The sequence below is a fragment of the Oryzias latipes genome, chromosome 12 (genome assembly GCF_053564925.1).
Source record: "Oryzias latipes strain Hd-rR chromosome 12, Olatipes_Hd-rR_3.1".
NCBI classification, from domain to species: Eukaryota; Metazoa; Chordata; class Actinopteri; order Beloniformes; family Adrianichthyidae; genus Oryzias; species Oryzias latipes.
The window spans coordinates 26608688-26622690 of NC_136248.1; the positions used below are offsets into that span (position 1 = coordinate 26608688).

Below are 14003 nucleotides of genomic sequence, written 5' to 3' on the forward strand. Positions count from 1 at the left end.
GGCCATAGCAACGCTCCAAAACCCGGCATGCTCGTTGCTAATGAGCCCGATTTGACACTCGGCAGACATAAGGGGGAGAGCGAACGCCGGCTTTATATTAATCACAAACACATTCATCAGAACAGCTTTAGAGGGCGAGGATATGTAAGCGCTGTGTTTACAGCTCGTTATGCCGTCGTGTTGGAGGATACGGCGCATGACGACGCCCGAGGAAGCTGAAGATCGAAACCTTCAGTAGTTTTAATTAGTTTGTTTCTTCTTTCTGGGTCAAGTGAGGCTGAGGATCAAGTGTTTCTCTTAGCAGCAGAAGAAACCGTTTCTGACAGTCTTCTTCGTTAACGCCATGATTGTTTTCAAATGTTGGTTCAAATGATCCCTGATGTTTACCAACAAAAGTCTGACTTTTTGCTTACTCATAGCTTTTGTATTGAGACCTAAATCTATAAATTAAGAGTCAAAATTTACATTTTTTCCCCCCAAAAATTATACTTTTTGGGGAAAAATCAAACCAAGACAACATGAGAAAAACAATAATAAGTCAGAATTCTTATTATTTATTTAACTAGTTTTGTCAAAATAAAAGTTTAATTTCCAAGAGACTCATTAGAAAATATTACCTTACAAATTAAGAAAATTAAATCTTGGATGCTAACTTTAACGGTGAAATAATTAGGTTACAAATGAAGTCTGAATTATTGTAGGAACTTTTACAAGTGATTTTTTTTTTTTTTAGCATTAAATGAATACAAAAAAAGTGTTTTAATTAAAGTCAGAATTCTAACAGAGGTCAGAAATTCCCAGATCTGGTTGTTGAATTTTTTTGTTTTGTTTTGTTTTTTTACAACAAACTTTTTCCATTGATGATGAATGGTCTTATAACTCAATGTATTCCGTTAGTCTAAAAAGAAAATAAAATAATATTTTATTGTTCCCAAGCATGAAGAAATAAACCTAATTGTCATAAAAGTGTTTTATTTACTTTTTTGTCTTGAGAAAATTAGGTAAAGAAAAATGAGTATGATGGCCCATAAGTGCAAATTACATCAACAAATCACTCAACCCAAACACATAAAAGGTCACAACATCAATTAAGAAAAGCAAGAGAAGTAGTAAAATACATTACATTTTGACGTATAAAAAATCAAAATTTGGACAGTGATGTTTGAGTTTTGAGAAGGATAGAAAATTGTTAGTTTGTTTGTTTTTGTTTTATTTTTTTGAAACTGTGGTAAAGAGTTCATTGAACAATCGCTAAACTTTAGCAGTGACTGTGGTAGCTTAAATAAATATTCTCTGCTGGAAGATACCAAATGAAAAGTTGAACAAACCTCATCTAATTGTGATGCCCTACAAAACTCACCTTTTCCCATTTCTTATTTTGTTTTATTTTTTAACATTTTGATTTCTTGGAATTTTTTCCTAAACGTCTCCCTTTTTCATTTTAATTTTTTTTTTTTTTTTTGGTATTTACCTTTTGGTTTAGGTTGGTAATGTTGTTTCTTCACTATTTGTTTTTCTTTTATAATTATCAGTGTGATCTTTAACATGTTTTTGAGTGATTTGTTGATGTAATTTGAACTTCAGGGCCACCATACTTTTCCCTTCACTCTCTTTCTACTTTTTTTTATATTAAAATATTTCTGGTTTTAGGTTAAAATTTACAGTCAGCTTTTATAGCATAAAACACAGACAAAATTTACTCACATTGATATTTACTGAGTTTTGTCTTGTTTAAAAAAATATAACTGTTCATAGTTTTCCAATATTTATGTCATAATCTAAAACAAAATGAACCATTTTGACTGGAACATAAGAAAATCGTAAGAAACACAGTTTAAAAACTTCTCTTGTAGTTTGCAAACATTTCACATTCAAAGCGGTGAATAGCAGCAGCAGCAGAATCTGCCTCGAAAGCTGTTATTAAACAAGCAGCAGATTACTTTGCATACTTCCTGTCAAACAGCAGACAGGAAAATCCTGCCCCACATGCAGAAACAGACACATCCCGGTCTCATCCCATTCGTCCATTCCAGTGATCTGTTTTTCTTGTACGAAAAAATTACTATGAACTAAATCAAATGGTTCATTTTATAGGGAATTCATCTTTCAAGAAATAGAGCAATATTACATTCAGAGTTACTGCAAACCTACTGACTGTTTTTTTTTTTCCGTGTGCGTTTGGACTTTTTCCAATCCTTTTTTTGTTCTTTACCTCATTTCTCAAAGCTGAGTCACTCTAAGTCTCCCTGCAGGGGCTCTTTTAAAAGTATTTATGTATGAAAAAATCATTTCTGAACTAAGTGTTGCCACAATCCTTTCTGACATTTCTTAAGTTCGGTTTTTAAAGACCTTGTTTTGTTCCCCTGTGTCTGCAGGTCACCACCTCCACAGGAAGCAAATGCTTTTCCTGCCGCTCAGCAGCCGAGAGAGACAAATGGATGGAGAATCTGAGGAGGGCGGTTCAGCCAAACAAGGTGCGTCACGGCACCCATGGCGTGAAGCGCCCAAATGGATTCCAAAAAAGGTTATTTGTAACCCTGAACCTGATGGTGTCGACAGCAGGTTATAATTCGTGCCACCACGCTGATCTGTGATGCAGAGGTGGCGCACAGAGAGACTTAAGTGCTTTTGTCGTTTGCGCAGCGATATTGTCTATAATCCTGACAAACACAGCTGTGGCAGGGGGTTTAAGTGGCAAACACATCGAGCCAAGAAAAGCATCCTAATCACCCGGGATCTTCACTCCTGAGTCTGCCGGTGTTCGGAAATTGACTCGCTGATTAGAAGTTTGAGGGAGAAAGTTCTGCGGAGAAGTTGAAGGAAATGGGTTATTTCTGTTTCTCCGGCTTTGCTTTGTTCTCCAAAAGATGGCTTGTTTTGTGTGGGAAAGATGCAATTACTTGGGTTTTTCTTTTTTGGCATCCACGCAGCCTCAAACGGATTAAAGAGGATTTATTTATTATATATTTTTGGGCTAAAAAGACATCCAGGAAACATTTTCTTGCAAAACTCTACCTGGCACCTCACCCTTCCAGAGACCAGGGCGCCATGGCAGTAACAGGGTACGTGCACAGAAAAATAATTTTAAAAAATTGTTTTTTTTAGATGACATGTAATACAAAATTTTGACCTCCTCAGCCAATCACAGGAGGCTGTTTATTGAGTCGTCATAGAGAAAGCAGATTTTAGAAACTGGTTAAGCCTAAGTCCTAACTGCCCCTATGGGTGGATGCGGGCTGTCAAAGGGGTAAAAAAATGAGGCAAACTTGTATTGGGTATGGTGGAGGCAACACGAAATGACTAGAGTGTGGCATAAGTACAACACCATTACCTGTACGTCATAAGTGAGTGTAACTTACATTTTCCCTACAAAAACTTCATGATCCATTTATCACGACAATGGTACGATCCATTTTCCGGACGTCCCTCGAGGTGGCTGCACAAGCCTCAAGGGAACTGCAAGACATTTCTGAGCTCCCATTAAAGACCCGCTCCAAAGAAAATGGCGATATCTGTGTTTTTAACGAGGTCTTATGGCATTTCTTTCATGATGGATGACATGTGTAAAGAAAATTTGCATTTCTGAGTATTTCTGTATTCCGATCATTGTGGCTCAGGAGCAGACGAAAAAATGCAGTTGGAAAGAGCTTGCAGGTGTGACGAAGAAGCCGCTACGTCAAACTGCAAGCTCCCTGCCACACTCCATTCTGTTGCCTCCACTTGTTGACGATCAGATCCACATACGTCTTTGTTTTCCTCGTGAGCTGGGATCTGGCTCAAAACTGTACAGCTGGATAACTTCGGTATTGCTTGCCATTTTTATTGCACCAGTAATGTTACGTTGGGGGTATGAGGGGCTGCAGTAAGCTTGCGGGAGAGCGTGTAAACAGATGGATGACGGGAAGTAAGGGGTGGACTTACTCTCGCCCACAACTTTGTGGTGAATTTCTAATGAACTCCTGCTGTGCTGCAGAAACTATGTCATAGGAAACGACAAGTTTTTAAAAAAAAATTTTGGTTAAAACCAGCATGATAATAATTAAGAAACCACTGGGAACAGTTCTAATACAGATCAAAAGATGAGCAAAGTGGGTCTTTAACACTTGCGCTGTCTTGTGGGGTCTAGATGACCCCACTCCCAACGTTGGGAGTGGGGTCATCTAGACCCCACAAGACAGTGCGCTGAATCTTTTTTCTTCAATGATTTGTGATCTTCACTGGTGTCCATGGATTAAATGAAATCTTTCCACCTTTATCCACCTTTGTCATGGTAGGGGAGAACACGTCAATGTAAGGGTAGGGGTCATCTGGACCCCACAAGATAGCACAAGGGTTAAGTTGCCGCCGCTCCTCTCTACGACCCCTCCATGGGCCCGAACAAACCTGAAAACCTGCAGCTCAAACCCAAATGTGTGCATGTGACTAAGGCTTTAGGAAGAAAGAAGGGATTGAAACTCGGTTTATGATTAGCAAGGGCAGGCAGATTTTTTTCTTAATAGTTTTCGTTGATAGTCTGCAAAAGGTTAAGAGCTGCTCGAGCTCAGGCACTTAACGTTTAAGAAGATACTGATGGTGGAGACTGTCACAATTCAAGAACACCAAAAAAAAACATGAAAACCATGAAAACACCAAGAAAAAACATAAACCGAAGGCTGATATTTCATTTATGATTCAGAACATTTGGTAAAAAATGTTGTTAAAATGTAAAAAATGCTTGTTAAAAAAAAAGGTTTTTGAAAGATCCTCTGAAGTTTTAAAGTAGTTTAGCCTACAAACTTTATTTTCCAAATCATTGAATCCCCAGCGTACATTCATCCATATAGTTATGCTTTTATGCTGTTCAGCGCTGCTTGAATACATTCCATCTGACATTTAACGTTTGTCAGACGGACCAGCCGTCCATCATTGTTAGAGACGGATATAAGGAGGATTTGTCTGCCTCATACCTGCAGATGTGAGACGGTGGACTTTCTCTGCAGGAAAACAAGAACATCCTTGGGTTCAGACTTCTATTTTCTTTTTTTTTTTACCATGCTGTTTTAAAGCCGGTTATTACACTTTAATGTAAACAATGACTCACATCCTTCATAAAGTGAGCTCCTGCTTTCTTGTTGGAGGCTTCCGGAGTCCAGAGATGTAGAAGAAATGGCCATACATCCAGCTGTCTTCTTTCTGCTGTTAATGAGCTTCACACATATTCCATTTCTATTTCATTAGTTTTATTTTGAAAGTGGCTTTCATCGTCTTTCCCCACTAGTTTGAGGATTTTTTAAATCCATTTTTCATTTTAGCTGAACCCCAAGCATATTTTTGATCCGATTCTCTATCTCATAGAGTTTTTTTTCACCCCCCCTTCTAAGAACCAAACAACACATAGGTGAAGTAAAACTCTGAATTAGGCCTTTTTGAGCATTTTGAGGTACTTTATCATATACAGTGTAGCAAAAAAGTATTTACTCGGTCACCAATTGTGCAACTTACTTGTCAATCGTACTCGCTGATACTACGTAGTGGTGAAAAAACGGTGGTTTGTATTTGTCATATTTCTTTAATTTCTATAGGTTCATATTTACAACTTCAAGACAACAAACACAGACTTCGAGGTAAACTTGTAAAATGAAAACCCAAATTTTTGGGACTATTAAATTAGAAGGACCTTGTTAACTATGTGCCATAATTCTTGTTAAGTTTGTTTAAAACCAAAATGTTCAAGGCTAATAACTTCTTTGAAACCTTCTTGTTAAATTATGAAGGAAAACTATGTGAATTGAGGGGTCGGGTCATTGAAAACAGCTGCTGTGTTGGCAAACACACCAGTGTGCTCAGAGACTAATGAGGATTACTGAGAATTGTTTTTTAGGAAAACAGAAAGTGGCAGTTTTAGGGAAAGTTGAGTTTCGTGCTCCTTTCTTTAGTAATTCAAGGTCCAAATTAGACAATAGAAAACATTTTTTTACAAATTTAGGTATTTTACAGACAGCCAAATTTTGCGCCACAGAGAAAAATAAATGCTAAACATTAAGTTAAACTTGGTTTCTGTACAGACGTCAGGACTTCAAAAATCCAGAGACCTCATAGTTTCAAGAAGGTTTCACAGATCTTTTAATATTGGCATTTCATTTGATCCAATTTTCTGTTTAATGAGGACGTTTTTGAGGTAATTTTACTACAAGAAAGTGGAATTGCATCAATTTACCCATTGATTCTGTCAGAAGTCATCGCTCTTTTTTCCCTTTGGTCACCGGTGGGAACCGTCTCCAGAGTATTTAATGGACTTCCTCTTCCAGCAACCCCACCACACAGTTCCTGGATGTCACACCCGACTCTAATTCACTCAATCAATCACAGCATATTTAAACCCTGCACTGAGCCTCACTCAGTGCGAAGTCTTGTTTGTGCCACTCTGCCTCCATTACTGAGCGTTATATTAGGACCTGATCTTCTGTTTCCTGATCCTGTTTCTGACTCTGTTTGCCTGCTGCCTGCCCCAACTGTCACCTGGATCCTGACTACCCCTGTCTCTTCTCTGATGCTCTCATGCCTGTTATCTACCCCTCCCTACCTGACCCTGATTTAGCTTTGTGGAATTTTAGCTGAGCTAATAAACCTGCTGCATTTGGAACTGGCCGTCTGGCTGTTTTGTGACAGATGCAATAGGAATATGTCTGGTGTTCTGATAGCAGCTGTTAGTTCTTGACATACTTTCATAGTAAAAAAGTTTCCGGTATTTTTAGATAATCTGTTAACCTCTCTGTTTCCAGGACAACAGTCGCCGGGTGGAGAACATCCTGAGGCTGTGGATCATCGAAGCGAAGGACCTGCCGGCCAAAAAGAAATACTTCTGTGAGCTTTGCCTGGACGAGTCTCTGTACGCCCGCACCACCTGCAAGCTCAAGACGGACAATGTCTTCTGGGGGGAGCACTTTGAATTCAGCAACCTGCCGGCAGTCAGGAGCATCACCGCGCACCTTTACAAGGACACGGACAAGAAGAAAAAGAAAGACAAAAACAATTACATTGGACTTGTGAACATCTCCGTCGCAGCAGTCAGCGGGCGACAGTTCATGGAGAAGTGGTATCCAGTCAGCACCCCTAACCCTCCGAAGGGTAAAACCTCAGGGCCCATGATTCGGATCAAGGCGCGCTACCAGAGTATGAGCATCCTTCCCATGGAGATGTACAAGGAGTTTGCAGAGTACATCACCAACAACTACATGCTGCTGTGCTCGGTGCTGGAGCCGGCGATCAGCGTCAAGAGCAAGGAGGAGATGGCGTGTGCGCTGGTGCACATTCTGCAGAGCACCGGAAAGGCCAAGGTGGGTGGAACTCTTCCCCTTTTTCTCACGCTGCGTAAGAAAAAGACTAGAACATTGCTAAGAGGCATTGGAAAAGTTTAGAAAGGTGAGGCATTCCTGGCCTGTGACCCGCTCACCCCCTCCAGAACTGTAATAAGAGCAGACAGGTGATTTCCTCACGCTGTAGCAGCCGGTATTACAGTGTGAACTGGCGCTAATCCCCCTGGAAGAATCTCCTGCGGTGCTCAGAGGCAAAGTCAGCACAAAGCTGTCTGCTGTTGTCTGCAGCGCTGACAGCACAGGGAGGTTTGGTCTCTGCAGCCGGGGTCACGTCTCTGTTACAGCCCAGCAGTGAGGAAGGCAGGGATACACTTCCTAAACTATTTTACTAGCTGCTTAAAATCCTTTAGTCATTACCTTATTTTGCGGAATAGAAATTACTCCAGAGTAGAAGTCAACAAAAAAACACCCAGTAAAATAAAACCACTTTTGGGAGAAAAGTTGGTTGTTAGTGGGAATATAATGAATATAAGAGCCTCTTTATGTTTTCCAAATCACATATGACTAAAAGTTGCACACCTGGACTAACTGAAACCAACCGTGACTTATAAAATACATCAGTTTAAGTACTGAAATGAGGCCTCAGTTCTTGAGAGGTTTTACTTTTTACATGCATTATATGTCCAAATTCTCTCACCACTCCCTAATCCCTCTATAGTGCAGGCCTATCTAGTATCCTGGATTTGAAAGCAGCTCGGACACATGCTCTCAACTTTTAATTTTTAACTCTAAATATGAAGTTGGATGATCCATAAAAATATATTTACAGTCTTTTTTTTTATCCAAATGAAACATCAAACCCATTGCATTGTGGTCTATATTCCCTAATCTGGTGAGGACGGATACACACTGGTTTTTCGCAGAAACTTCTGGGAAATTTCCAGGGAACTGAAATTTGGATTTTATAGATTTGGACACCACGAGAAAAAGAAGCGCACACTATGAAGGGCACTAACCAGGTAGTGAATTCAGCTAAAGGCGTGAAGTTTCAAAACGAACAAGTGTTTGCCTTTTTGAATTGTCGTTCACCTTTCGGCATATCCTGTCAGGAGTCAAATCAGCTTTCACAAATTCGCACGGATGGTTTGGCAGAGATTTTTACGCCGGATGCCCTTCCTGAAACATCTGTATCTTATCTGGTCTGGGCTGGAGACCGGCACAGGGGGACCCAGACTTGTGGGGGCTGTGGCTACATACTTAGGTAGTAGCATGAAGGGGTCTTGACCAAGGACGCCACACTGGATGGAACTTATCACACCCCCACTGTTAGCGTTTTCAGGTGCAATATAGAAATAAATGCCTGACAGCTAGTGGTAAAACTTGAGATTACATCAACCTGTTCCATTAAATACTGGGAGACAAAGCTGAGAGAAAAGGGCAGAGTTCTGATGAATAAACGGTTTCAAATTTTACTATAAAATATTTTTTAACCTTATTGTTAATGACCTTTATGCTATTATTGTGACTACTTTTAGAATATGCTTTGGTATTTATTATAGTTTTTACCTCAGGGAGGAAAGAAAATGACTTAAAAGTTAAACATGGCTAAAAAAATAAGTATAATAATTTTGTTTTGCTCACAATAGAATTTAGGTTGATGTAGATTTTAGTAGCTCTATTTTGTTCTAATTTTACAAATGGGAGTTCCATCTATTTGAATCATTAGTTTCCATCAGTCCAAATAAATAATATTTTAGGAGAAATTTTAAACCGTATTCAGTAGAACTGATTTGAAGCATAAATCAAATCCAAATATGAAATAAAGACTTGCTTTACAAAAACATACAATTGTCCAATTTTAAGGCAATGTGGTTGAATACTGACAAAAAGTTGTCATTTCAAAAAAAAAATTCTGTCTCAAACTTCTAAAAAGATTCAAATTGAAAAATCTGAACTTTTGCACAAAGAAAAGTTTCATCATCTCTGCAGCCTAAATGTTGTCTCTGCCTCGTCAGCTTCCAGCGCCAGTTTTTTTTTTTTATGTATTTATTTATTTATTTATTGCTTTCATTTTACTTTTACTGACTTTATCTCATCAGCTGAGCTTTGAAACTTCCTTTGAGTCTATCAAAGCTTGGCAGAATGATGAATGACGGGTGCTTAAAAGCGATGTCTATCCGTGCTGCGCTGCCAGTCTGCTGGGTTAGGCTTCTGAAAACTGCTGATTGATGGAGGGGGGGATGGGGAGGCTCTGCTGGTCTCTGGAGAGAAGGTTAGATCTTTAATTACTTTGAATTAATCTCTTCCTACTGAGCAAAGCTCCAAAACTTTTGCCTCTCCTGCAGTTCCTGGATTTTTGCTGGATGTTGCTCAAGTGTCCTAAAATTGACATTTTCTTACACGTTTCTGTTCAGAAAGATAATTCTTTTCCAGGTTATGTTTAAAAAAAAGCTGTCAGGGGACTTATGAACAATCAGTTGCATCAAAATGTTGAATTTCTATATGCACCGTCTCGTTTCTCATGCAGGAATTAATGAAAGGGTTTGGCTGCCCTCTTCTTGACAGTTGCAAACTTGTAGGTTAGACATTAGTATGCAACACTTCTCAGTTTTTCTTTCTCCCTTTGTCATTTTTGTCATCCGTCACCGAGCAATTACAGCCGGCGCGTTCCGCTCTGTTGCGCACTCGTCTCCTCATGTCTGCTTGCTCTCCGTCTTTGTCTTCCCTCATTCCTCTTTCAAGCCTCTCTGCGTCTCTGGGCCAAAGCTCCCTGAAGAGATGTAATTACCCACGGCTGTTTTGATGTTGCACTGGTGAACAGGCACGCCCTGCTCACCCCATGCAGCGGCGACATCCATGCATGCACCTATGGGTGCTCAAGGCGTGAGCAAAAAGAGATCCCTGGGGGTCAAACATGCAGGGAGCCATACCAGATAGGGGTCCCAATCATTTTGGTTCACTGGAGTAAAAGTCACACTTTTGGGAGAAAAGTCTGATGCTTCTGAACAACAACTGAATGACGGCGGCTATCAGCAGTATTACTTGCCTCTCTGTGACCCAGTTTAAGGACTTGCTGTCCTGCATTAGTCCGAGGGAGGACAAAGAAAAAGCAAGAAAAAAAATTTCTAGATTCATATAAGATCTTAAAGTTCACAAGGAGAATGATCAGATTCTTGTTTTTGGACGACACAGCTGCTTCTTCTTCTTCTTCTTCTGCGCTGTTGTCAGTAGAAAATACTGATACGCACATATACAGCGCTCTCCAGTGGTTGTTATTGGTAAACATCTGCTAAATGGCAACAGGTTGTGGGAAAATATCAAACAAATGAATCTATTTATGACCTAAAAATTCACATATAAGTCGCTCCTGAGTATAAGTCGCACCCCCAACCAAACGATGCAAAAAACACGGCATTTATCTTCTTAACCCGCTGAACCCCTTTCAGGGTCATGAGGCTACTGTTGGACAGAAATGGAATACACCCTGAACAGGTAGCCATTCAGTCGCAGGGCAACACGATCACATACATGGATACCTAGGAGCAATTTAACGCCACAAATTAACCTATGAAGCATGTTTCTGGGCTGTGGGAGGAAACCGGATCGCCCAAAGAAAACCCACACATGCACGAGGAGAACATGTAAACTCCACACAAAGGATTCGAACCAGGGCTTTTCTGTGAGGCGAGAGTGCTAACCACTGCACCACCATGCAGCCAAAGACTTATCCTTCAATAAACACTCTGGTTGTCCGGAGTGGTCTTCTGCTGGGGACTTCATGTGCCGCGGGACGGAAAGCGATTTTCTGATGACAGACAGAATTTGCGTTCAGATAATTTAAACACACGTGTGCAGTGACGTATGTTTCAGAAGATGTCTGATTGGCCGTTTTGCATGTCAATTATGTTCTCAGTGAGGATTTTGATTGGCTGGTGGATTTTTTAGAAGTACTTTTTTTTTTGTTATTTATCTTTGCTGACCTGCGATCTACCCTCATGTTCTTGAAGATCGACTGGTCGATCGCGATCGACGTAATGAGCACCCCTGATCTAGACAGAGAATTTTAACATTTTTTCTTCGCCTGAACTTTTTCATCATCTCAATGTTTCAACCACGCTCCAGAGAGTTTATTAGATTAAAAATCAATAGAATTTCTACCTCATTTCTACTTTTCGAGTGTCTAGTTGCAGGGATTTGTTTCTGTTCATCAGGAATGTGCTTCAGCGATCCCACCAGTCCACTTTTGGACGGACCCTCTCTGACGTCTGTTTGTCTGGTAAAGGGATCTCAAGCTGCTGCTCTGCCTCTGTGAACAACAAGCTCCTCATTCAGGGATTCTTCAGCTGCTCCGTTGGTGCACCATGGCTCAACGTGGTGTGACAAATGACACAAACAGGCTGTTTACTGTTCTGTTCTGGGTCTTTTTTTTTCATGTTGGCTTCTGATGATGAAAAAACCTCCTTTGTCTTGAACCTTTTTCCCTGGTTTAGTTAGAAAAAACGAGGCCAAAAGGTCACTCTATAGCCGGGAGTGGCTTATGAAGTGATTGGAAAAAATATTTGACGGCATTTTTGATTAACCTTGTCGCCCAAAGGCAATAAGATTGAGAATTAAGCTTCCGTTGAGAGGACTAAGTGAGGTTTTCAAACTCTTAGGTTTTGCCCCTCAAGAGTTTTTACAGGATACTTCTGCTGTGATTATACTGGAACAATAATTGAAGACGCATCAGCGCCCCTACAACAAGCTTTGACAATTCATCACTAACTCTAAAACAGAAAATATGTGTTGTTTTATCTCATTTAAACAAATAAAAAATAGTCTTTAAAATCAAACTTCATGTCAACCTGTTCATTTTAAGAGCGGAGCTCAGATGACGTGAGTTTATGAGACAACATGTAATTAAACTGCTCAATAATTCCCAGATAATTACATTATTGATGGACTCCTGACAGCATGGAGTGATGGAGGAGAGGTGAGAGCCCATCCGCTGTAATCTAGTATCACCTTGCAGCAGCACACTCTCAGGTCACGGTGCCAGAGAGAAAACCTCCTTTTCTACATTGATCCGATCGATCAGCACTAAGACTGCTGTGATTGCTCTGTTTAGCTGTCGTTTAACAGTTTTCAAGACAAAGCCATTATTTTTTTAATATTTTTTTATAGGTTTTTAAAATTTAAAACAGATTCCTTACGAAACTGCGAGACCCCTTCGTTGTCATGATGTCCCCCCCCCACTCCGTTGCTGTCCTACACGGGCTGCAGTGCTAAAAACCGTGCCAAAGTGGAAATTAACACTCATTGACATGGTGATTGAGCAGGTTGCCTCAGACAGATGGTCACATTACTGTAATATGTCTGAGTGAGGGACAGGCAGCTGCTCTGGCCTCCTGCTTCCCAACATATAGACTCCTTTTCATCTCACTAAAACTGTTGAAACCTCATTTTAAAAGAAAGATCGACAATAACTCATTGAAAATGTTATTTTGTCTCCCCAGATATCGAGATTATGGCTCGTTATACTGCAGCTGAAATGATCTGAGACTGAATAATAACTTTCGTAAAGAAAATCAGAGGGGGAAAGTCACTCAGTTGGGAATAGTTTGTGTGGAAAGCAATCGATTTGGGATTTTTAAATATAAATTTAGGATATTTTGTAGAAAATTAATCAGCATATATGTTTTATATAGATATTAAAACAGGTTTCACAAAGATAAAGACTGAATTGGTCATTGTTTTGCCTTTGTCTTTGCTCTATGTTCTCTGAAGTACTGCGACTCAGCAAAGGGGCATTTAAATAAAGTTTCTTTTGTCCATATTTTTCATATTTTCTGATATTTTTGAGGATGAATTCTTGTGATATTTATTTAAAATGCATAACAGTTGACATTTTCTTCAGGACATTTCATAAAAATTGCATCTGCACCCTATTTTAATAACTTAAAGATTGGGTTTTTGTAGTGACTATGGGGCGACTTTGTTAACTGGGGCAATTTTTTTTGGGGGGGGGCAGGAACACAAGTGCAGATTCAAACAAGATTCAAAGGTTTGTGTTTAAAGCTGTGTTTTGTTCAAAGCTGTTTTCAGTTGAAATCTAAACAAAGATATAGCAAAAAGACGCTCGCCACAAAATCAAATTAAACCTAATAGAAACTCTTATTGACTCAGTGGTTTCAGCTCTGAGAGATGCACGGAAACCAACACAGATCCAGGAAGTGCCAGCCCCAACACGCCGGCAGACACGATGTTTTTCGCAGCTGACGCCACTCGCTGTAAGGCGCCCTCCGGTCAGACCCATTCCACGCTGATGCTGCGCTCAAGCAGCTCTGTCAGGAAACCTTTCAGCTTTTCCTGTTTCTAAATCATCTGCAGCTGGGGAAGGAACCACTTCCATTACACTCCCAGTCCTCTCCCCATCAACCCAATGTGACCCTCACAGGAAACGCAGCAGGCCATATTACTGTAATACAAGCCCCCGGCCTCCGGGGAGAGACCGGGGGTGGCACCCAATGAAGAGCAAAGGACGGAGAGGCTTTCTTTATTTCATTTCTTTTTTTAATTCCACCCTGAATCCATTCTCAGTTTTACCTGAGGCCAAAAAAAGCAGGATCATCCATCAGTGGAATTGTTAATGTTGTGGTTCCTTCCCGTCTCCAGACCTGCAGCAGAACACAGATTTCATTTTCCATCCATCCATTTACATTTGTGGTT

The 14003-nt window shown here is 40.2% G+C and overlaps 1 protein-coding gene across 16 annotated transcripts in view; it reads left to right on the forward strand.

Moving 5' to 3' along the window:
- Positions 1–14003, forward strand: part of dab2ipb (DAB2 interacting protein b) — a 166997-nt gene that overhangs the window by 126604 nt on the left and 26390 nt on the right. For 14 of the 16 annotated variants that reach the window (XM_078955471.1, XM_023960457.2, XM_023960456.2 and 11 more), the window contains 2 exons: positions 2376–2474; positions 6762–7316. In XM_078955471.1, the coding sequence (XP_078811597.1) occupies positions 2376–2474; positions 6762–7316 (654 nt within the window). Of the gene's footprint in view, positions 1–2375; positions 2525–6761; positions 7317–14003 lie in introns of all 16 variants that reach the window. The other 2 variants (XM_078955476.1, XM_078955474.1) reach the window with 1 other exon arrangement.